The sequence below is a fragment of the Oryza sativa genome, chromosome 12 (assembly GCF_034140825.1).
Source record: "Oryza sativa Japonica Group chromosome 12, ASM3414082v1".
NCBI lineage: Eukaryota > Viridiplantae > Streptophyta > Magnoliopsida > Poales > Poaceae > Oryza > Oryza sativa.
This window is the reverse complement of record NC_089046.1, coordinates 24,911,472-24,926,403: the sequence shown is the minus strand read 5'-3', so window position 1 is coordinate 24,926,403 and position 14,932 is coordinate 24,911,472. Positions and strand designations below refer to the sequence as shown.

Below are 14,932 nucleotides of genomic sequence, written 5' to 3'. Positions count from 1 at the left end.
TTCGTATCTCTTAACCGTAAAAAGGGTATATCATCCCCTCCCCGTCAAGTATTTAAATCGGTGCAAAACGACTCTCATAGTTGTTTTGAGGGTGGTTTCGGCTAATATGTCGTCCACGTGACAGTTTCGGCTAATATATCTATTTTCAACCAATAACAAAAAAGACAAACATGTCAAGAATCATAAATCTAAAGAAAAAACTACTGTAAATCTATTTTTGGCGCACTGTAACTGAGTGTAAGTGCACTGGAACTAAATGTAACTGCAAGTTAGATACAAGAACACAGATCTTGATGTAACATCCTATGAATGAAAAAGTGAAATATAAGAGCCACAAAAAAATTGTCGTAAGTGAAATAGTAAATCCGCTTTTCTTTGGGCCTATTTAGTAGGACTCCAACTCCTAATATAATTCCAACAGCTAGGTCTGGAGTAAAGTTGAGGAGCAGCCTAAACCCAACTCCATCTCTTTAGTTCATTTGTTATAGCACTCCAGTTAGCTTCACTATTATTTTGAGTGGAACTGAAATTGTTTGACTAAGCTCCAACTCCAAGAGTCTAGCTATCCACTTCCTCTCAATGAGCCGAGATAGAATGAGAGAATGAGAGAGAAGGCTAGAGATTTGAGAGAATGAGAGAAAAGGCTAGAGATTTGAGAGAATGAGAAAGAGGGCCAGAGGGGGAGGCTGAGCTGGCGGTGACCGCTCATCATTGTCATCATGCTCGACGAGGAGGCGGTGATAGAGCTCAAGGGGTAGTCTAGGGCTACAAGCTTAATGAGGCAGCGGTGGCAACCGATAGAGCTCAATGAGGATGCAATCATGGAGGATTGTGACAAAGGATATATCTGCATGCGATAGGGTTGGGGAGAGGCAGATCTGGCGACATCACACCCCTCCGCCATTGCCACGGTAGCTTGGACTACTGTCGCTCCCTCTCTGCCCTACTCAGGGACGGATCCAGCGTGGGGTGTTGGGAGGACTTGAGTTCCCCCTACCCCGCTAGATCACCATCGAGACAGTGGATGTTTCTTCAATTATGTATTACATCTCGATCGATCAAGATTTGTCTTAGGGTACGTAACTGAAGAAACATCTAGGCAAATTACCACCTCCATTCTCGAATAACGGACAGTATTAACTGCCTTATTTTTAACCACAAATTAATTACTTGTGAATGATTATATCATGATTGATTAATAAAAAGTTTGTATGGTTTTATTTACGAAATTATGACACGGGGCGGCTTGGATGATCAGAGCGCGCTGCAGTCGGCAGGCTGGAAGGAGAAGTCGCCATTGGCGAGGTCGTAGAGCACGCGCATGTTCTGCTGCTGGTAGTTGCCGATCACGCTCTGCCTCCGGTACGGCCCCGCGCTGGCGATCGCCATGCACGCCGCCGCCTTGTCCACCGGCGCCCAGTAGCTCTCCGCCGGCACCGCCATGTCCGCGCCGCCGCGGAAGTGGAACACCACCGCCGGCACCACCCTGCCCACGTCGCGCCGCGCCACGCACAGCGCGCCATCGTCGGCGTCCGGCGGCGGCGCCACGAGGCTGCCGTTCAGCCGCGCCGCCAGCTCGGACGCCAGCGCGTCGTACGCGTCGTGGACGAGCGACGTGAACGGCGAGCCGGAGTCGATGATGACGCCGCCGGAGAAGAGCCCCGGGGCGACCTCCCGGAGGTCGAACACCGTGGCCGGGATCGGCAGCCTCGTCTCCCCGACGGTGAGGCCGATGAGGGGGAGGTAGTAGAACGGGGAGCCCTTGGGGCCCTTCACGAACTGCGTGGTCATCACGTCGCCATGGCCGCCCAAGCTCGCCGACGCGCCGACGAACAGGTGGCCGGTGGCTCCGTTGTTGTGGAAGTAAGGGGTGAGGCAGTAGGAGAACTTGGTGGCGCCGGTCTGCGACACCAGCGAGAGGCGGCCGCGGCCGAGGCCGATGAGGCCGGAGGCGCCATGGAGCGCGCCCTGGACGATCCGCGTGAAGGTCACGCACCCGAAGGCGAGCTCCGCCGTTCCCGACTGGAACGCGAACGCCTCGGTGCCGAGCGTGCCGGCGACGACGCCGGCGCCGTAGCCGGCGATGACCGAGCAGCCGGCGGCGAGATCGCAGAAGTGGATGATGTCGTCGTTGGCGGCGCAGATCCTCGCCGCGCACGGCACCGGCGCGAAGGTGCTCGACGCCGACGAGTTGTAGTACGGCAGCGCCTGCCTGGCACACACCTTGCGGAGGCAGGTGGAGCACTGCGTCCAGACGAGGTCGCTGCCGGTGTCGATGAGCGCCTCCGCGCGCTGCGGCGGGTCGCCGATGAGGTACTCGGCGACGTACTGCAGCGTCGCCCAGCGGACGGGCGCGCCCACGCCGCCGCCGTCGCCGCCGCCGGCCATCGCGGCGTCCAGGAAGGCCAGCCGCTGCTTGCCGGCGGCGACGGCGCGCCGCACGAGCTCCTCCGCGGTGTAGTTACCCTTGGCGTCGACGTGGGTGAGCTTCATGTGGAGCCCTTCGCCTCCGTCGCCGGCGCCGCCATTGGTGCAAGTAATTAGGGCGGTGGTCGAACACATGATGAGCACGAGAACGAACAGCTTTCGCGCCATTTTTTCGCGCCTTGTTGAGCGAACTTGAATAATTAAACGTTTATGTTTTATGCACGTAAAGCTATACCTCATCTTCCCCCATATATAAAGCATATAAATCTTCTTATGTGAGAAAACTTCAAAATATTCACTGTTGATTTTTATTTTTTTTCCTCCGTCCGATTGAGATTTAACGGTTCAGATGAACTCACATATCCAAGAAAATCATGTGGGTAAGAAATGGGTGGCAACAGACGAACAGTTGACGGCAAGTTGACTCGAAGAGCTACTATCAAAGATGTCGCCACTTGCCATGCTAGACCCTGATAGAGCCAATGTGACTATCCTAGATAGTGGCCCTAACTGGCTTACACAAGGCAAGAAATGAAAATGGCATGTTGCTGGTATCACTATTATAGAAAGGGTTTTCTCTAGATGGCCGAAAAACATTTTCATGTGCAGTTGGCCGGTCCGTCTGCTCCCAGGTGTATGTGAAGATCACCATTTTTCGCTTGTGGACGGCCCAACCTCTCACGCGAAGATATATCTTCGCAGGCAAGCAAAGATTTCGAGTTGAAAACATCATCTTTTTGTGCTTCGTTTTAGAGAGAGAAACGTCAGGTTCAACCGGTAGTAGCTCGGTCTAGGGGATGGATATATGGTCCATGATCGCATGCAGGTCTTTTAAGCGATCGTTTAAGAGGACCACATGTGATGCGGCTGCATTATTATGTGCGGATCTCTTAAGCGACCACACACGATAATGTATATCGCTTGCGGCCAGTCAACTGGTCAGATTCAGACACTTATCGCTCGACTGCAACCTATTAAGATGCTTGTCCAGAAAAATCTTTTGTTTAGTAGAGTATTGTACAATGCAGATTATCTATGCTAGTGGGTTTTGCATGGGACTTAAAATGTTTCTAGATCCGCTAGTGAATGCTAGCTCTGCTCAGGATGAAACTAACTAGATTCTGGGGTCAGCCTACCGCATGAATTGAAATTTCCAAATGTTTTGTGGTAAAACATTATTTTTTTCAGTTCAAGGTTCATCGTGTATGTAATGGTGCTGATCCAGATGATATTCTCAGCTAGATTCGCACCGGCATCAACGAAAACATGCATATATAGAAGCATCTTCATGTGTTAGGGCATATACAACGGTGTTTATTAGTGGTCTCTCTCTATTGCCATGCAAGTAAATTTGGTGACATAGAAGAAAGAGAAAGGAGTATGGTTGTTATACATGACAACGGCTCAGAGTCGACTCTTAGCATTTATTAGAGCAAATTTTTTTGCATGATGGTGAAACAAAGGAAAGAAAAGTAAGAAAAAATATTTTGATACATTAATGATTAGAGACCATATTGTCTCTAACTGTTGTAGGATGCTAGTCTCTAGATAACGTAGAGCTCATATCCGACTCTACCTTTGTACATGCCCTTATACCGTTCTTAAAAAAAAGGGGGTCATTTTCTCTTACCACAGAAAAACATACCATTTTTGGATATTTTAGTGCCAAAATTGTAACTTTCAGCACTAAATTTCTTTCCTTTTCTTTTGTAAAAGTAGACAATAAATTCGTAACATTATCAAGTGTTTGGGTCATTGGGTGAGATATACTCAAGCTGCGGCATATAAACCACGTAAAAAACAACAAGTTTGATTTGAATCATATCCAGAATAGTATAACATATTTTTGTGACCAGTGGAAATTACCGTACGTAGCCAGTAAGATCGAGGACGATCGAGCCAGAATATTGACTTGCCAAGTAGCTAGATTTCCACCATAAAAAAAAAGCCAGGATCGATGCTTATATATGGTGAATTTTGACGTCCATATTCATTGATTTGTGATAATGTTATGTTTTTTTTTCTTATTTTTTGAAAACATAATGTTATGTCTATATATGTGTCGAAGCCGGCAACATATATCTTGATGGTAACATTTTTTTTTTGAAAGTTAGCTTGGTGGCAAATTTGAAAGTCTATCCTTAGTCAATTGTTTGTCCCGTTGCAAACTTTAGATTGCCTGTGCATTTCAATGGAGATTAAAAATTTTCGTGGACCATATGACCGAGAATGGGTCGACGAAGTGGATCAAGCAAGTACTGGATCCATCCGTTTTTTTCTTAATCCAGTAGCTCACACACAGTATCCAGTAGCTACAAAGTTCTTGCCATTTGGTTGCTATGGAAGTAATTATGCAACATCCGTGATCTTCCTCTGCGCAATGAGTAAGCGGCATAGCGATTTTTCATATATTAATTACTTAAAAAGCATGGTCGTCCTTTTTCCTCCTCTTGCCTCCTCCCCCATAAAAAAATCGCTAAAAAAAAGCGAGGAAAACCAACAAATATTGAAAAACTGCAGTCTGACGACTAGTCCAGCTCGGTAGCGTGGTGCCACCGTCCAGCTGCTATCCTATCAGACATTGCACTTCTGCCCTGTCGATGACCACTTGGGGCCTAGGAGGAAGAGAAACAAGAGGAGATCTAGAGGAGGAAGACTGACCACTAACCTGCGGGGACCACATAGGGTCCATGTTGACTCAGTGCCACGTTAGTCGAAATCACGACAATACTGTCCTGGGACACCACATAGGGCCACTCACTACTACGTTAGTCGAAATCGCGACAATACTGTTCTAGGACCTTGGATACCTCGGTATGGCAAGTTCAAGAACGCATTATATATGGTGCTACGGTTCAAGGACACGATTCAAACCCGGAGTTCAAGACGAGGAACTTAAAGCGAACTCATTCCAACAGAAGGGAAAAAGTACACCGAAGGTCCCTCAACTTATCATCGAGATACAAAAACGTCCTCGAACCGTAAAACCAGATACCGCGGGTCCCTTAACTATACAAAAACCGGTCACGATAGGTCCCTCGACGATTTTGATCCCAGTTTTGTCCTACGTGGCCGCTAAGTCAGCGTGGGACCCACCTGGGCTCCACATGTCATCGTGCCATGTCAGCCTACCCTCTCTTTTCCCCTCTTCTCATTTCTCTCACTCTCTCTAATCTCAGGGCAGCGGGGGAAGGAGCGGAGGCCACCGGCGAGGGCGGCGTAGGCTAGCCGACAGGAGGGGAGGAGGCCGTTGGGCAAGGCCGGTGGGCGCGCGGTCCTGCGCCGCCGCCCGCCTCGTGCTCCGCGAGGCGGGCCGCGACGGCATCGTTGTCGTCGCCGGCCTCGCCGTCTCTGCCCAGTTCACCACGGCTGGCGCGGACCCGTCCTCTGGCGCCGCGACAGTAGCGGGGAGGTGGGTGTATGTGAGGAGGCCGGTGGGGAGAGGCAGGACCAGCGCCAACGATGCGAAGCGGCTGGTGTGCCGGAGACCTAGTAGGACCAGCAGGACGGCCTTCCGCACCCACCCTCCCCCGCCACTGCCGCCGCCGCCCCGCTCCTCCCCCGACGGCTACTGCCCACGCCAAGCTCCTCCCCCCCGCCGCCGCCGCCCAGCTCCTCCCACGGCGGCTCCCAACCCGCGCCAAGCTCCACCCCACCGGGCGCGCATTGCTCCGCCCCCGACGACCGTGCCTTGCTCCACGCCGTCAAGCTCAACCACGGCCACGACATCGCCATCGACGCCCTCGAGCTCGCCCGCGCGGCGACGCCCTCCCCTTCTCCAACGACGTTGCCCCCGCCGATGCCGACGTCCTCCTCTTTCTCCCACCTCTCGGGCCTCTTCGACCCCGAGACGTGGGGGAGGGGAGAGGGCGAGAACCGCGGCGACGGCCTCCCGCGCCTACCCTTCCCCGCCGCCGCTGCCGCCGCCCACCTCCTTCCCCGGCGGCTGCCGCACGCGCCAAGCTCCACCCCGCCGGCCGTGCACTGCTCCACTCCCGTCAGCCGCGCCCTGCTCCGTCCCCGACGGCCGCGCTCAGCTCCTTCCCCGGCGGCGCTGGCGGTGTGAGAGGATGGCCGCGAGAGGCCGTGCGACACCGGCATGGCCTCCGCTCCTTTCCTCGCTGCCCTGAGAGAAGAGAGAGATGAGAGAGATGAGAAGAGGGGGAAAGAGAGGGTAGGCTGACATGGCACGATGACATGTAGGGCACACGTGGATCCCACGCTGACTCAGCAGCCATGTAGGACAAAACCGGGATCAAAACCGCCGAGGGACCTATTGTGACCGGTTTTGTATAGTTAAGGGACCCGTGGTTTGCGGTTCGAGGACGTTTTCGTATCCCGATAACAAGTTGAGGGACATTTGGTGTACTTTTTCCCAACAGAAGGCACCCCATGCTACAGTCGCCTAGGCCCATAACTCGGCCCAATGGGCCGAACCCATCAACCCACTTACCCAAAAACCCAAAAAACCCAAACCCCACCATCTGCGTCGCAAAATCCATCCATGGCTTTCCTCGCCGGCCTCGCCGCCCTCCTCGCCGCGCTCCTCGCCGCCGCCTTCCGCCGCATCCGCCGCCACCCCCACCCCGCGCCCGCCGCGGGGTTCTTCCACCCGTACACCAACGACGGCGGCGGCGGGGAGCGGGTGCTCTGGTGCGCGGTGCGCGCCGCGCAGGAGCTCCGCCCGGGCCTCCCCTGCGCCGTCTTCACCGGCGACGCCGACGCCTCCCCCGACGGCCTCGCCGCCCGCGCGCTCGACCGCTTCGGGGTCCGCCTCCTCCGCCCGCCGCAGGTTCGGTTTCAATTCCTTCCTTCCTGTGTCCCCCGATCGATCGGGCCTTCAGAAAGATGTGCCCCTTCCTTCCTGAAAACTGGATCTCAGTCCTAGCTGCTCGTCTTTCTGCAAATTAGTTTTTTTTAACTCAAATGATGGATATTCTGAGAAGTTTATTAAGTTGTTCTTGTAAATATTTGGTCTGATATAGTTCATTTAAGTTAGGGTGAAATTCGGTGGGATCTCACTAGTCACTGGTTGGTGGAATTGCTTGATGATCTCAGAAACGTAGTCTCAGAGATGCTCTGTTCCCATATATGAAAGAAATAATGCCATTATTACAAGATTTCGTTGATTTTATACAATTCGGACGGGTAGCTGAAGGCTAACACTGGTAATAGGAGAATACGATTGTCTTCCTAGTCAGAATCCTTGGTGGTTTATAGGCTAAAAACACAGTAAAAGGGAGCAAAAATGATGACGAATTTTAATTTTAAAGGAGTTGTCTGATCTATATTTGGAGATCAAAGTTGAGTACTATCTTTTATAGATAAAATAAAGCATTATCTGGTGTTTTCTCTTAGCATAATCAGATACATTATGGCGCACTAGCATAAAAAATGTCTGGGCTTCATTTTCAGGTTGTTCACTTGAATAGGAGAAAGTGGATTGAAGCAAGCACGTATCCCCACTTCACGATGATTGGGCAAAGTCTTGGCTCAGTTTATCTTGCATGGGAAGCTCTTAACAAATTCACCCCGCAGTTCTATTTTGATACGAGCGGCTATGCTTTTACATATCCACTGGCTCGGCTATTTGGCTGTAAGGTCATCTGCTACACTCATTATCCGACAATCAGTTCTGACATGGTTGAACGTGTTAAGCAACGCAGTTCTATGTACAATAACGACTCTCGTATTGCTGGAAGGTGGGCACTTCACAGAGTAACTCTAATTCTTCTTATTGGAGAATCGATATGTTTAATTCATGGGTGCATTCTTGTTTCTTAGGGATCAGAATCATATAGGTCATAGTCATCCCTTTTTCTCATTCTTCATCTATCATTTATGTTTTTAACATATGACTTGTTCAGTCCTCTCTTATTAGATATATCAAGATGAACATGATCATGCATTAACAGATTATATATTTATGTAAACTTCTTTCTTTGTACCTAATCATTGGTCAACCCAACTTGATCATGGCAACCTAAAAGTGCTTTTCATATGCCATATGTTCTCTTTTCTCTGTGCCTTACATATGATCTATTAATATTGTATACAATGGTCTCAGCTGCAAAGAATAACAGAGTATTCTTTTGGATGCAGCATATGGTTGTCCCGATGCAAAATCCTCTACTATAGCATATTCAGTTGGTTATATGGTCTGGTCGGTTCATGCGCACATCTTGTGATGGTAAATTCATCGTGGACAAGATCCCATATTGAAAATATTTGGAGGATACCAGAGCGTACTAGGAGGGTATACCCTCCATGTGATACTTCTGCCCTGCAGGTATATCCAAATTCTAGACATCTATATTTCTAAACTGTTGGTTGTCAATCCTAATTAGCTCTATCTCATAGCCATGTGGACACACTAACCAAGCAAGGCATTGATATAAATTACTACTGCATTATTTTTTTAATCAAATGAAGATGATTAAATTGGTACTCATCAGAAACACTTGTTGCATAAAACAGATGCTTCCACTGGAAAGATCAACTACACCTCCTATTCTTATATCAGTTGCACAGTTTCGGCCAGAAAAGGTATGCCAACTTACTATAACTGGATCAAATTCTTAGCGCAAGAGCTTACTGTTCACTCATTCCAGAAAAATTATGTGTACCCATTTATTTCTCCCAGGCCCATGGACTTCAGCTTGAGGCATTTGCAATTGCTCTTAAAAAGCTAAGTCCAGAATTTCCTAAGCCAAAGCTTCAATTTGTTGGAAGCTGTCGGAATAAAGAGGATCTGGAAAGATTGCAAAAGCTTAAAGACAGATCCACTGAACTACACATAGATGAGCTTGTGGAGTTCCACAAGGATATCTCTTACAGGTAGTGTGGTCAACCTAGCACTAAGAAATTCTCACCATGCAGGTTCTTTCAGTAAACTTACAGGATATTCATATGGATATATCAGGGACTTGGTACAGCTTCTAGGTGGTGCTGTTGCTGGGCTCCATTCAATGACAGATGAGCATTTTGGGATAAGTGTTGTTGAATACATGGCTGCTGGTGCTATTCCAATTGGTAAGTAACTTCCAGATTGCCCTATCCATCTTTTCAGTTCATAGCACTTTATTTTCGTCAAGAATGGCCTATCTGGGCCTATTGACTTGGTAAAATTTGGATTAATACCATTTTCCAAGACTGCTAATGGTATACAGGATAAGTGCCTCTAGTTCGTCTGGTACGCACATAACAATGGTTTGAATAAGTCCAAATATGACTGCATTCCGTATTTCATATTATTGTTGTTATTATTAGCTTTTTTGTGCTTTGGGTGTGTGTGCGCGCGTTGGGGGGGGGGGGGTCAGAGGGGTTCAATACCAAGGGCAGGATGAATTTCTTAAGGCATGAAGCAAACGCCACTGAAATACATAAGTAGAAGTTGAATTTTCTGATGCCACCAACCAAAATGCCTGGGTCATAAGTCATTCCATTGATTTGTAAACAAAGCCATAATGTTCCATGCTTTCTGCAGCCCATAAATCGGCAGGACCAATGATGGACATTGTGCTAGATGAGGATGGCCAACAGACAGGATTTCTAGCCTCCGAGAAGGAAGAATATGCCGAGGCAATTGTCAAGGTCTTGCGGATGCCGGAGGCAGAGAGGCATGAGATGGCAACAGCAGCACGAAAACGCGCTCAAAGATTTTCTGAGCATAGGTTCCATGAAGATTTCACCGATGCAGTTCGCCCAATTTTGTCAGCAACATGAGCTTGACAAGCTAAGGAGTCTCCTCTTAACTGTCTGAAACACTAACAAGTTTCACATGATATGGTGACTATGAAGCTAACTGGCCAATTACTGGGTCTTGCATGCGGCATCCGTTTAAAGTGCGAGTTTTGCTTGAGTTTCCTTTTCTCTGTATTACTTACATAGAGGTGCATCATGTACAGTACAGACTACAAACCACAAAAATGATAGATTGATGACTTTGTTTGGCTTTATCTACCGTTTGGATTTGCTTAGTTGTCCTGTCAATGTTTCAGTTTGTTATGCCTCATGTTTTTTATATGCCTTCTTTTTTTTCTTTTCAAATGAAGGCCTGTGCTATACTTGGAATTTAAACTGATAAAAAATATCAGCAGATATTGGTCAGCTCTTCTCATGTAGTCAAGTGGACTAATTAAGGAGTTCCTTGGCTCCATTTTATCAGTGGATCATCCACTGTCATGAATACAAAGAATATCACAGTTCATGTCTAGTACTACCTCGTTTTTTATATGACGCCGTTGATTTTTCGCATAACGTTTATGTATGTCTTATTTAAAAATTTAGTGTAAATATATAAAATATAAGCTAAGGCTAGTTTCTTTGATAATAAAATAAGTCACAACAAAACAAATGATATTTATATTTTTTTATAAAATAATAAGATAAATAGTCAAACGTCGTGCCAAATGTCAATAGCGTCGTATATTAAAAAAACGAAGGGAGTAGTATTATATTTGACACCTGATGACCAATTCAACTGAATACAAATCACAAAAGAAAAAAAAAATAACATCAAGGGAAAGAGGAGAAACTGCAATGTATACAGGGACAGTGCTCATCTGAAAATCATGAACAAACACATCAAACACTTCATTATCTATAATTTGTGGTTTATATGAGATGATCAGAGAGGATAACTAAACTTTATTTTTTGCTGTTGAACAAAACAATTGGGGCAAAGCTAAGCAAAGCTAATAATTTCCAGAGCTCTCGTCTGAGCCATCAGCCATGCATGCATGTCATCACCAAGAAATTCCACAGCCCTAATTAAGTATGGTGTTTACTACTAATAATAACTATGCCATGTGGCAAATCGGAGCCAAGTCCAGTGAGCTCCACATCAGCACGTCGCCGTCGCCGCCGCCGCCGCTCGCCGTCTCCGACATGCCGCCGCCTGAGCTCGCCGGCGTCTCAGGCTGCTGTGGAGGAGGAGATGGTTCTTGCTGCTGTGGCGGCGCCGCCGCGGCGGCGGCGAATTTCTGCTTCTTCCGGCAAGCCTCTCTCAGGCCGGTGAGGTGGTCCCGCGCAGCGGCGGTGGCGCCGGCGGCGGCGCGGATCCGGAGGCACTCGGAGACGCCGGTGAGCGCGTAGAGCGACGCGGAGATCTTCCTCTCGTAGTCCATCTGCCTCATCGCGTCGTGCGCGGCCACGTCCACCGCGCCGCCGAGCTCCGCGGCGACCATCTCGAACGGCGAGCACAGCGCGCCCTCGCCGCCTAGCCCCGCCTCCGCCGCCGCCGACGACGCCCCGGGCGCGACGTCCATGAACTGGAAGTCGAGCTCCTCCTCCTCCTCGTCTTCCACCTCGCCGTCGTCGTCGTCCAATCCCAGCGAGCTGTCGCCGGAGTACTGCTCGTTGCTGCACGCGTCGCTGAGGAAGTCGTCGACGTGGAAGCCGTACTCCTCGCCGTGGCTACGGACGAACACCTCCTGGCACGACGCCGGCGTCTGCTGCTGCAGCTGCAACAGAGCGGCTTCTTGCGGCGCCGCGGCGCCGGCGTCGACGACCTGCTGGTTGCGAGCCTTGAGGCGGAGCAGTAGCAAGTTGGTGACCTTGGACGGCAGCGCCGGCGTCGTCGTCGTCTCCGGTGGCGCGACGGCGGCGGGCGGCGGCGAGGGGCGGGGCCAAAAGTTGGTGCGGGTGTTGGCGCCGCGGAGGAGGCAGGCGGCCTCGTCGTAGGCGCGGGCGGCCTCCTCGGCGGTGTCGAAGGTGCCGAGCCACACGCGGATCTTCTGGATGGTGTCCTTGATCTCCGCCACCCACCTCCCCGACGGCCGCTGCCGCACGCCGACGAACCGCTTCCTCCCCCTCGCCGGCGCCAGCGGCGAGGTGAGAGCGGCGGCGGCGGCGGCGGCGTCTATGTCGTCCTCGCTGCTGGCCTTGCGCTTCCTGTCCGTGGACGGTGACGCCACCCTCGCCGTCGCCATGGATGGAGGCATTGAGCTCGATCGATCGATTGCTAGCTTGGCTTGAGTGAGTGAGTGAGGTTGGAGGTGGAAGGCCATGGCGATCATCGAGGAGTATATATAAGGGGGGACATGGAGATGGTGGAGAAGCTTTCACAAGCTGATAATTATGTTGTGCTAACTGCTAAGTTAGCTAACGAGTACTATCTCCATTTCAGAATGTACGACGACGTTGACTTTTCACATAACGTTCGACCATTCGTGTTATTAAAAAAATTAGTATAGATATATAAAAATATAGGTTAAGATTATAATTTATTTGATGGTCACAACAAATAAATAAATAATATTGATGTAGTTTTTTTAATAAGACGAATGGTTAAATAGTATGCGAAAAGTTAACGACATCGTACATTTTAGGAGAGAGGTTGTGTATACTACCTTTGTAGTTTTTTTCCCTGTCAGAATACGCATACGTCTACACCATCATGTATGCACATTACACTCACACCTGCAAATACGTTCATGACACATGCTCGAAGAGATGGAGTCCAGTGATAAATCCCTAGCTTTAGTAATAAAAACCTATTGAAAGTGCAACCGCTTGTGCATAAGTTTTGATTAATTATTTTTTCTTTAGTATTTTGCAGTCATTGAGATGACAATTAGACTTACATTTTGTAATTTTATATTAAAAATGAAATGATTATATCTGTGACTATGTTTTTTCACTATATTATATACAATAAATAAATAAAAACAAACTTTTACTTTTATTATAATATTTTGTAAGAAAAATTTACATATATTTTGTTCCAGTACCTTTAAACAGTTTTAGAATTGTTTAGAGGCAAAGATATAAAAGTTTGATCTTAACATTGTCCAAAACGTCAAGAGTTGTGTAACGGCCAAGCGGAAGTATTTAGGGCATGTTCACTTTGATGCCATTTTCAACCATACCATTTTTTTGGTAAAGTTGCCAAAAAAATGTCTACGTTTAGTTTGTTGCCAAATTTGGTAAATACATAAGAAATCCTGCTAAAATTTTGACAATATTGCTATCTTGCCAAAATTTGGTAAGGTTTATTTTGGCTACAATCTGAACAGACCCTTAATTTGCTAACTAGTAATGTATTATAGTTGTAGTTAAACTCTAGAAAGTTTGACGGCGGAGATTTTAGGATGTCAAGTAAAGAATATGGGTAGTATCATTATTATTAGACCAAATTATTAGTATTGTTTTGGAAAATCATTGCATGCATGTATATATAATCTATTGTGCTTATGTTGTTGTTGATGATGATGGATTGAGATGTGGTTTAAGTTTGTGATGAACATATAGATTGTGGAGGGGGACAAGGTAATCTAGTGAGAGAGATTGGATACTTAGTTAATTCAGTTGATGTTATTGCTTAGCTAATGATATGAGTGTAAGGTTGTGTAGGCCTAGTCATTGACAGGTGGACATGACATTGAGATTGCAGTAGTGCAGACATTGTTACCTCACTTTTTATATGCTAAGACTTTTGTGGTTTCCATACATTGTATATATAGTTAGGCAAAAGAGAACGATCAATTTGCAGCTCACGCTCTATACTCCCCATCTGTAATCAGCATTCAAAGTTATGTTTTTTTTTCTCAAGAAAATTGTTGGGAAGACACATATCATACTAGAGAAACATGATTTTCAATCTATAACAATTAATATATGTTGGATTATAACAGTAGGAGTGGAGTGGAGTGCCCATAGAGATGGACTGTGCCATATTGTTGAATACTTTTCTATTACAACTCTAAGTCATTCTACCTCTTTGTTATTTCGTAAACCGCACCAGAAGAGTTGTTGCCTTATTATAATATAGTTCCCATGCATTTACAGACACTCCGCGATTGGTTAATGTTTGCGGTTTTTTCTTGCAAGGGCTTTTGATCATCCGCATATCAAATTTATAACATGCAAATTGGAACCACCACACCAAATTATATGTGATCCTAAAGGCCAAGAAATTAATATATGCAACATGGTAAGCGATTTTTACAATCGCGTGTACATTTAAGCTATTGGTTTCTCACATAAGTACGCACATACTCGACACATGGACCCACATAAACTACAATGAATTATAAATATATAGTCCAAGTCACACATCAAACAAATTATGTACTGTCTATGATGTAAATCATTTTCTCACATTAATTTTGTAGTCGTCATTCTCATAGAAGTAAGACAATGAACAAAGGGTAAAAAAAACCATGAAAAGGACCTTGCCCAGTTCATACTTGCATTGCCTTGTTGACTAGGTCCGGGACATCCAGATATCACCTTTTGGCGATTAGCCCATGTCTTGCGTGCTAAATCAAGAACCTTTTTAGAGTGATGCAAGCTTGGCTTATATTATATTTGGTGAATTATGGGATTGAATTGATCAACTATAGCTACATAGCTAGTAGTATGTTTTCATTGTACATTCTATGCAACTTGCACCATTAATTTTATTACTGGCAATGCACATAACTTGGATTATAACGTCGTCCAAGGACAACCAAAAAGCTAGGGAAGTTAATTAGTGATCCAGCTTAGTTTTGTTAATGCA

The 14,932-nt window shown here is 47.3% G+C and overlaps 3 protein-coding genes across 3 annotated transcripts; 1 reads left to right on the top strand and 2 right to left on the bottom strand.

The window, feature by feature from the left end:
• Positions 1–1,116: 1,116 nt before the first annotated feature.
• On the bottom strand, positions 1,117–2,652 carry LOC136351126 (aspartic proteinase nepenthesin-1-like). The gene has a single exon (XM_066306166.1). The coding sequence runs from the start codon at positions 2,593–2,595 to the stop codon at positions 1,255–1,257; it is 1,341 nt and encodes a 446-aa protein (XP_066162263.1). The 5' UTR covers positions 2,596–2,652; the 3' UTR covers positions 1,117–1,254.
• Positions 2,653–6,913: 4,261 nt separating this feature from the next.
• On the top strand, positions 6,914–10,385 carry LOC4352649 (GDP-Man:Man(3)GlcNAc(2)-PP-Dol alpha-1,2-mannosyltransferase). The gene is made up of 7 exons (XM_015763189.3): positions 6,914–7,219; positions 7,843–8,129; positions 8,530–8,716; positions 8,905–8,973; positions 9,071–9,264; positions 9,350–9,459; positions 9,914–10,385. The coding sequence occupies exons 1-7, from the start codon at positions 6,932–6,934 to the stop codon at positions 10,150–10,152; spliced, it is 1,374 nt and encodes a 457-aa protein (XP_015618675.1). The 5' UTR covers positions 6,914–6,931; the 3' UTR covers positions 10,153–10,385.
• Positions 10,386–10,995: 610 nt separating this feature from the next.
• LOC4352648 (ethylene-responsive transcription factor ERN1) lies at positions 10,996–12,520 on the bottom strand. The gene has a single exon (XM_015764026.3). The coding sequence runs from the start codon at positions 12,444–12,446 to the stop codon at positions 11,229–11,231; it is 1,218 nt and encodes a 405-aa protein (XP_015619512.2). The 5' UTR covers positions 12,447–12,520; the 3' UTR covers positions 10,996–11,228.
• Positions 12,521–14,932: the final 2,412 nt, after the last annotated feature.

Excerpts from the sequence above, each read along its gene's own strand:
- LOC4352648 (XM_015764026.3), bottom strand. The coding sequence starts at position 12,446 with ATGATCGCCATGGCCTTCCACCTCCAACCTCACTCACTCACTCAAGCC.
- LOC136351126 (XM_066306166.1), bottom strand. The coding sequence starts at position 2,595 with ATGGCGCGAAAGCTGTTCGTTCTCGTGCTCATCATGTGTTCGACCACC.
- LOC4352649 (XM_015763189.3), top strand. The coding sequence starts at position 6,932 with ATGGCTTTCCTCGCCGGCCTCGCCGCCCTCCTCGCCGCGCTCCTCGCC. Across the intron at positions 7,220-7,842 it reads GCCTCCTCCGCCCGCCGCAG|GTTGTTCACTTGAATAGGAG; the intron begins GTTCGGTTTCAA and ends CTTCATTTTCAG. Across the intron at positions 8,130-8,529 it reads GACTCTCGTATTGCTGGAAG|CATATGGTTGTCCCGATGCA; the intron begins GTGGGCACTTCA and ends TTTTGGATGCAG.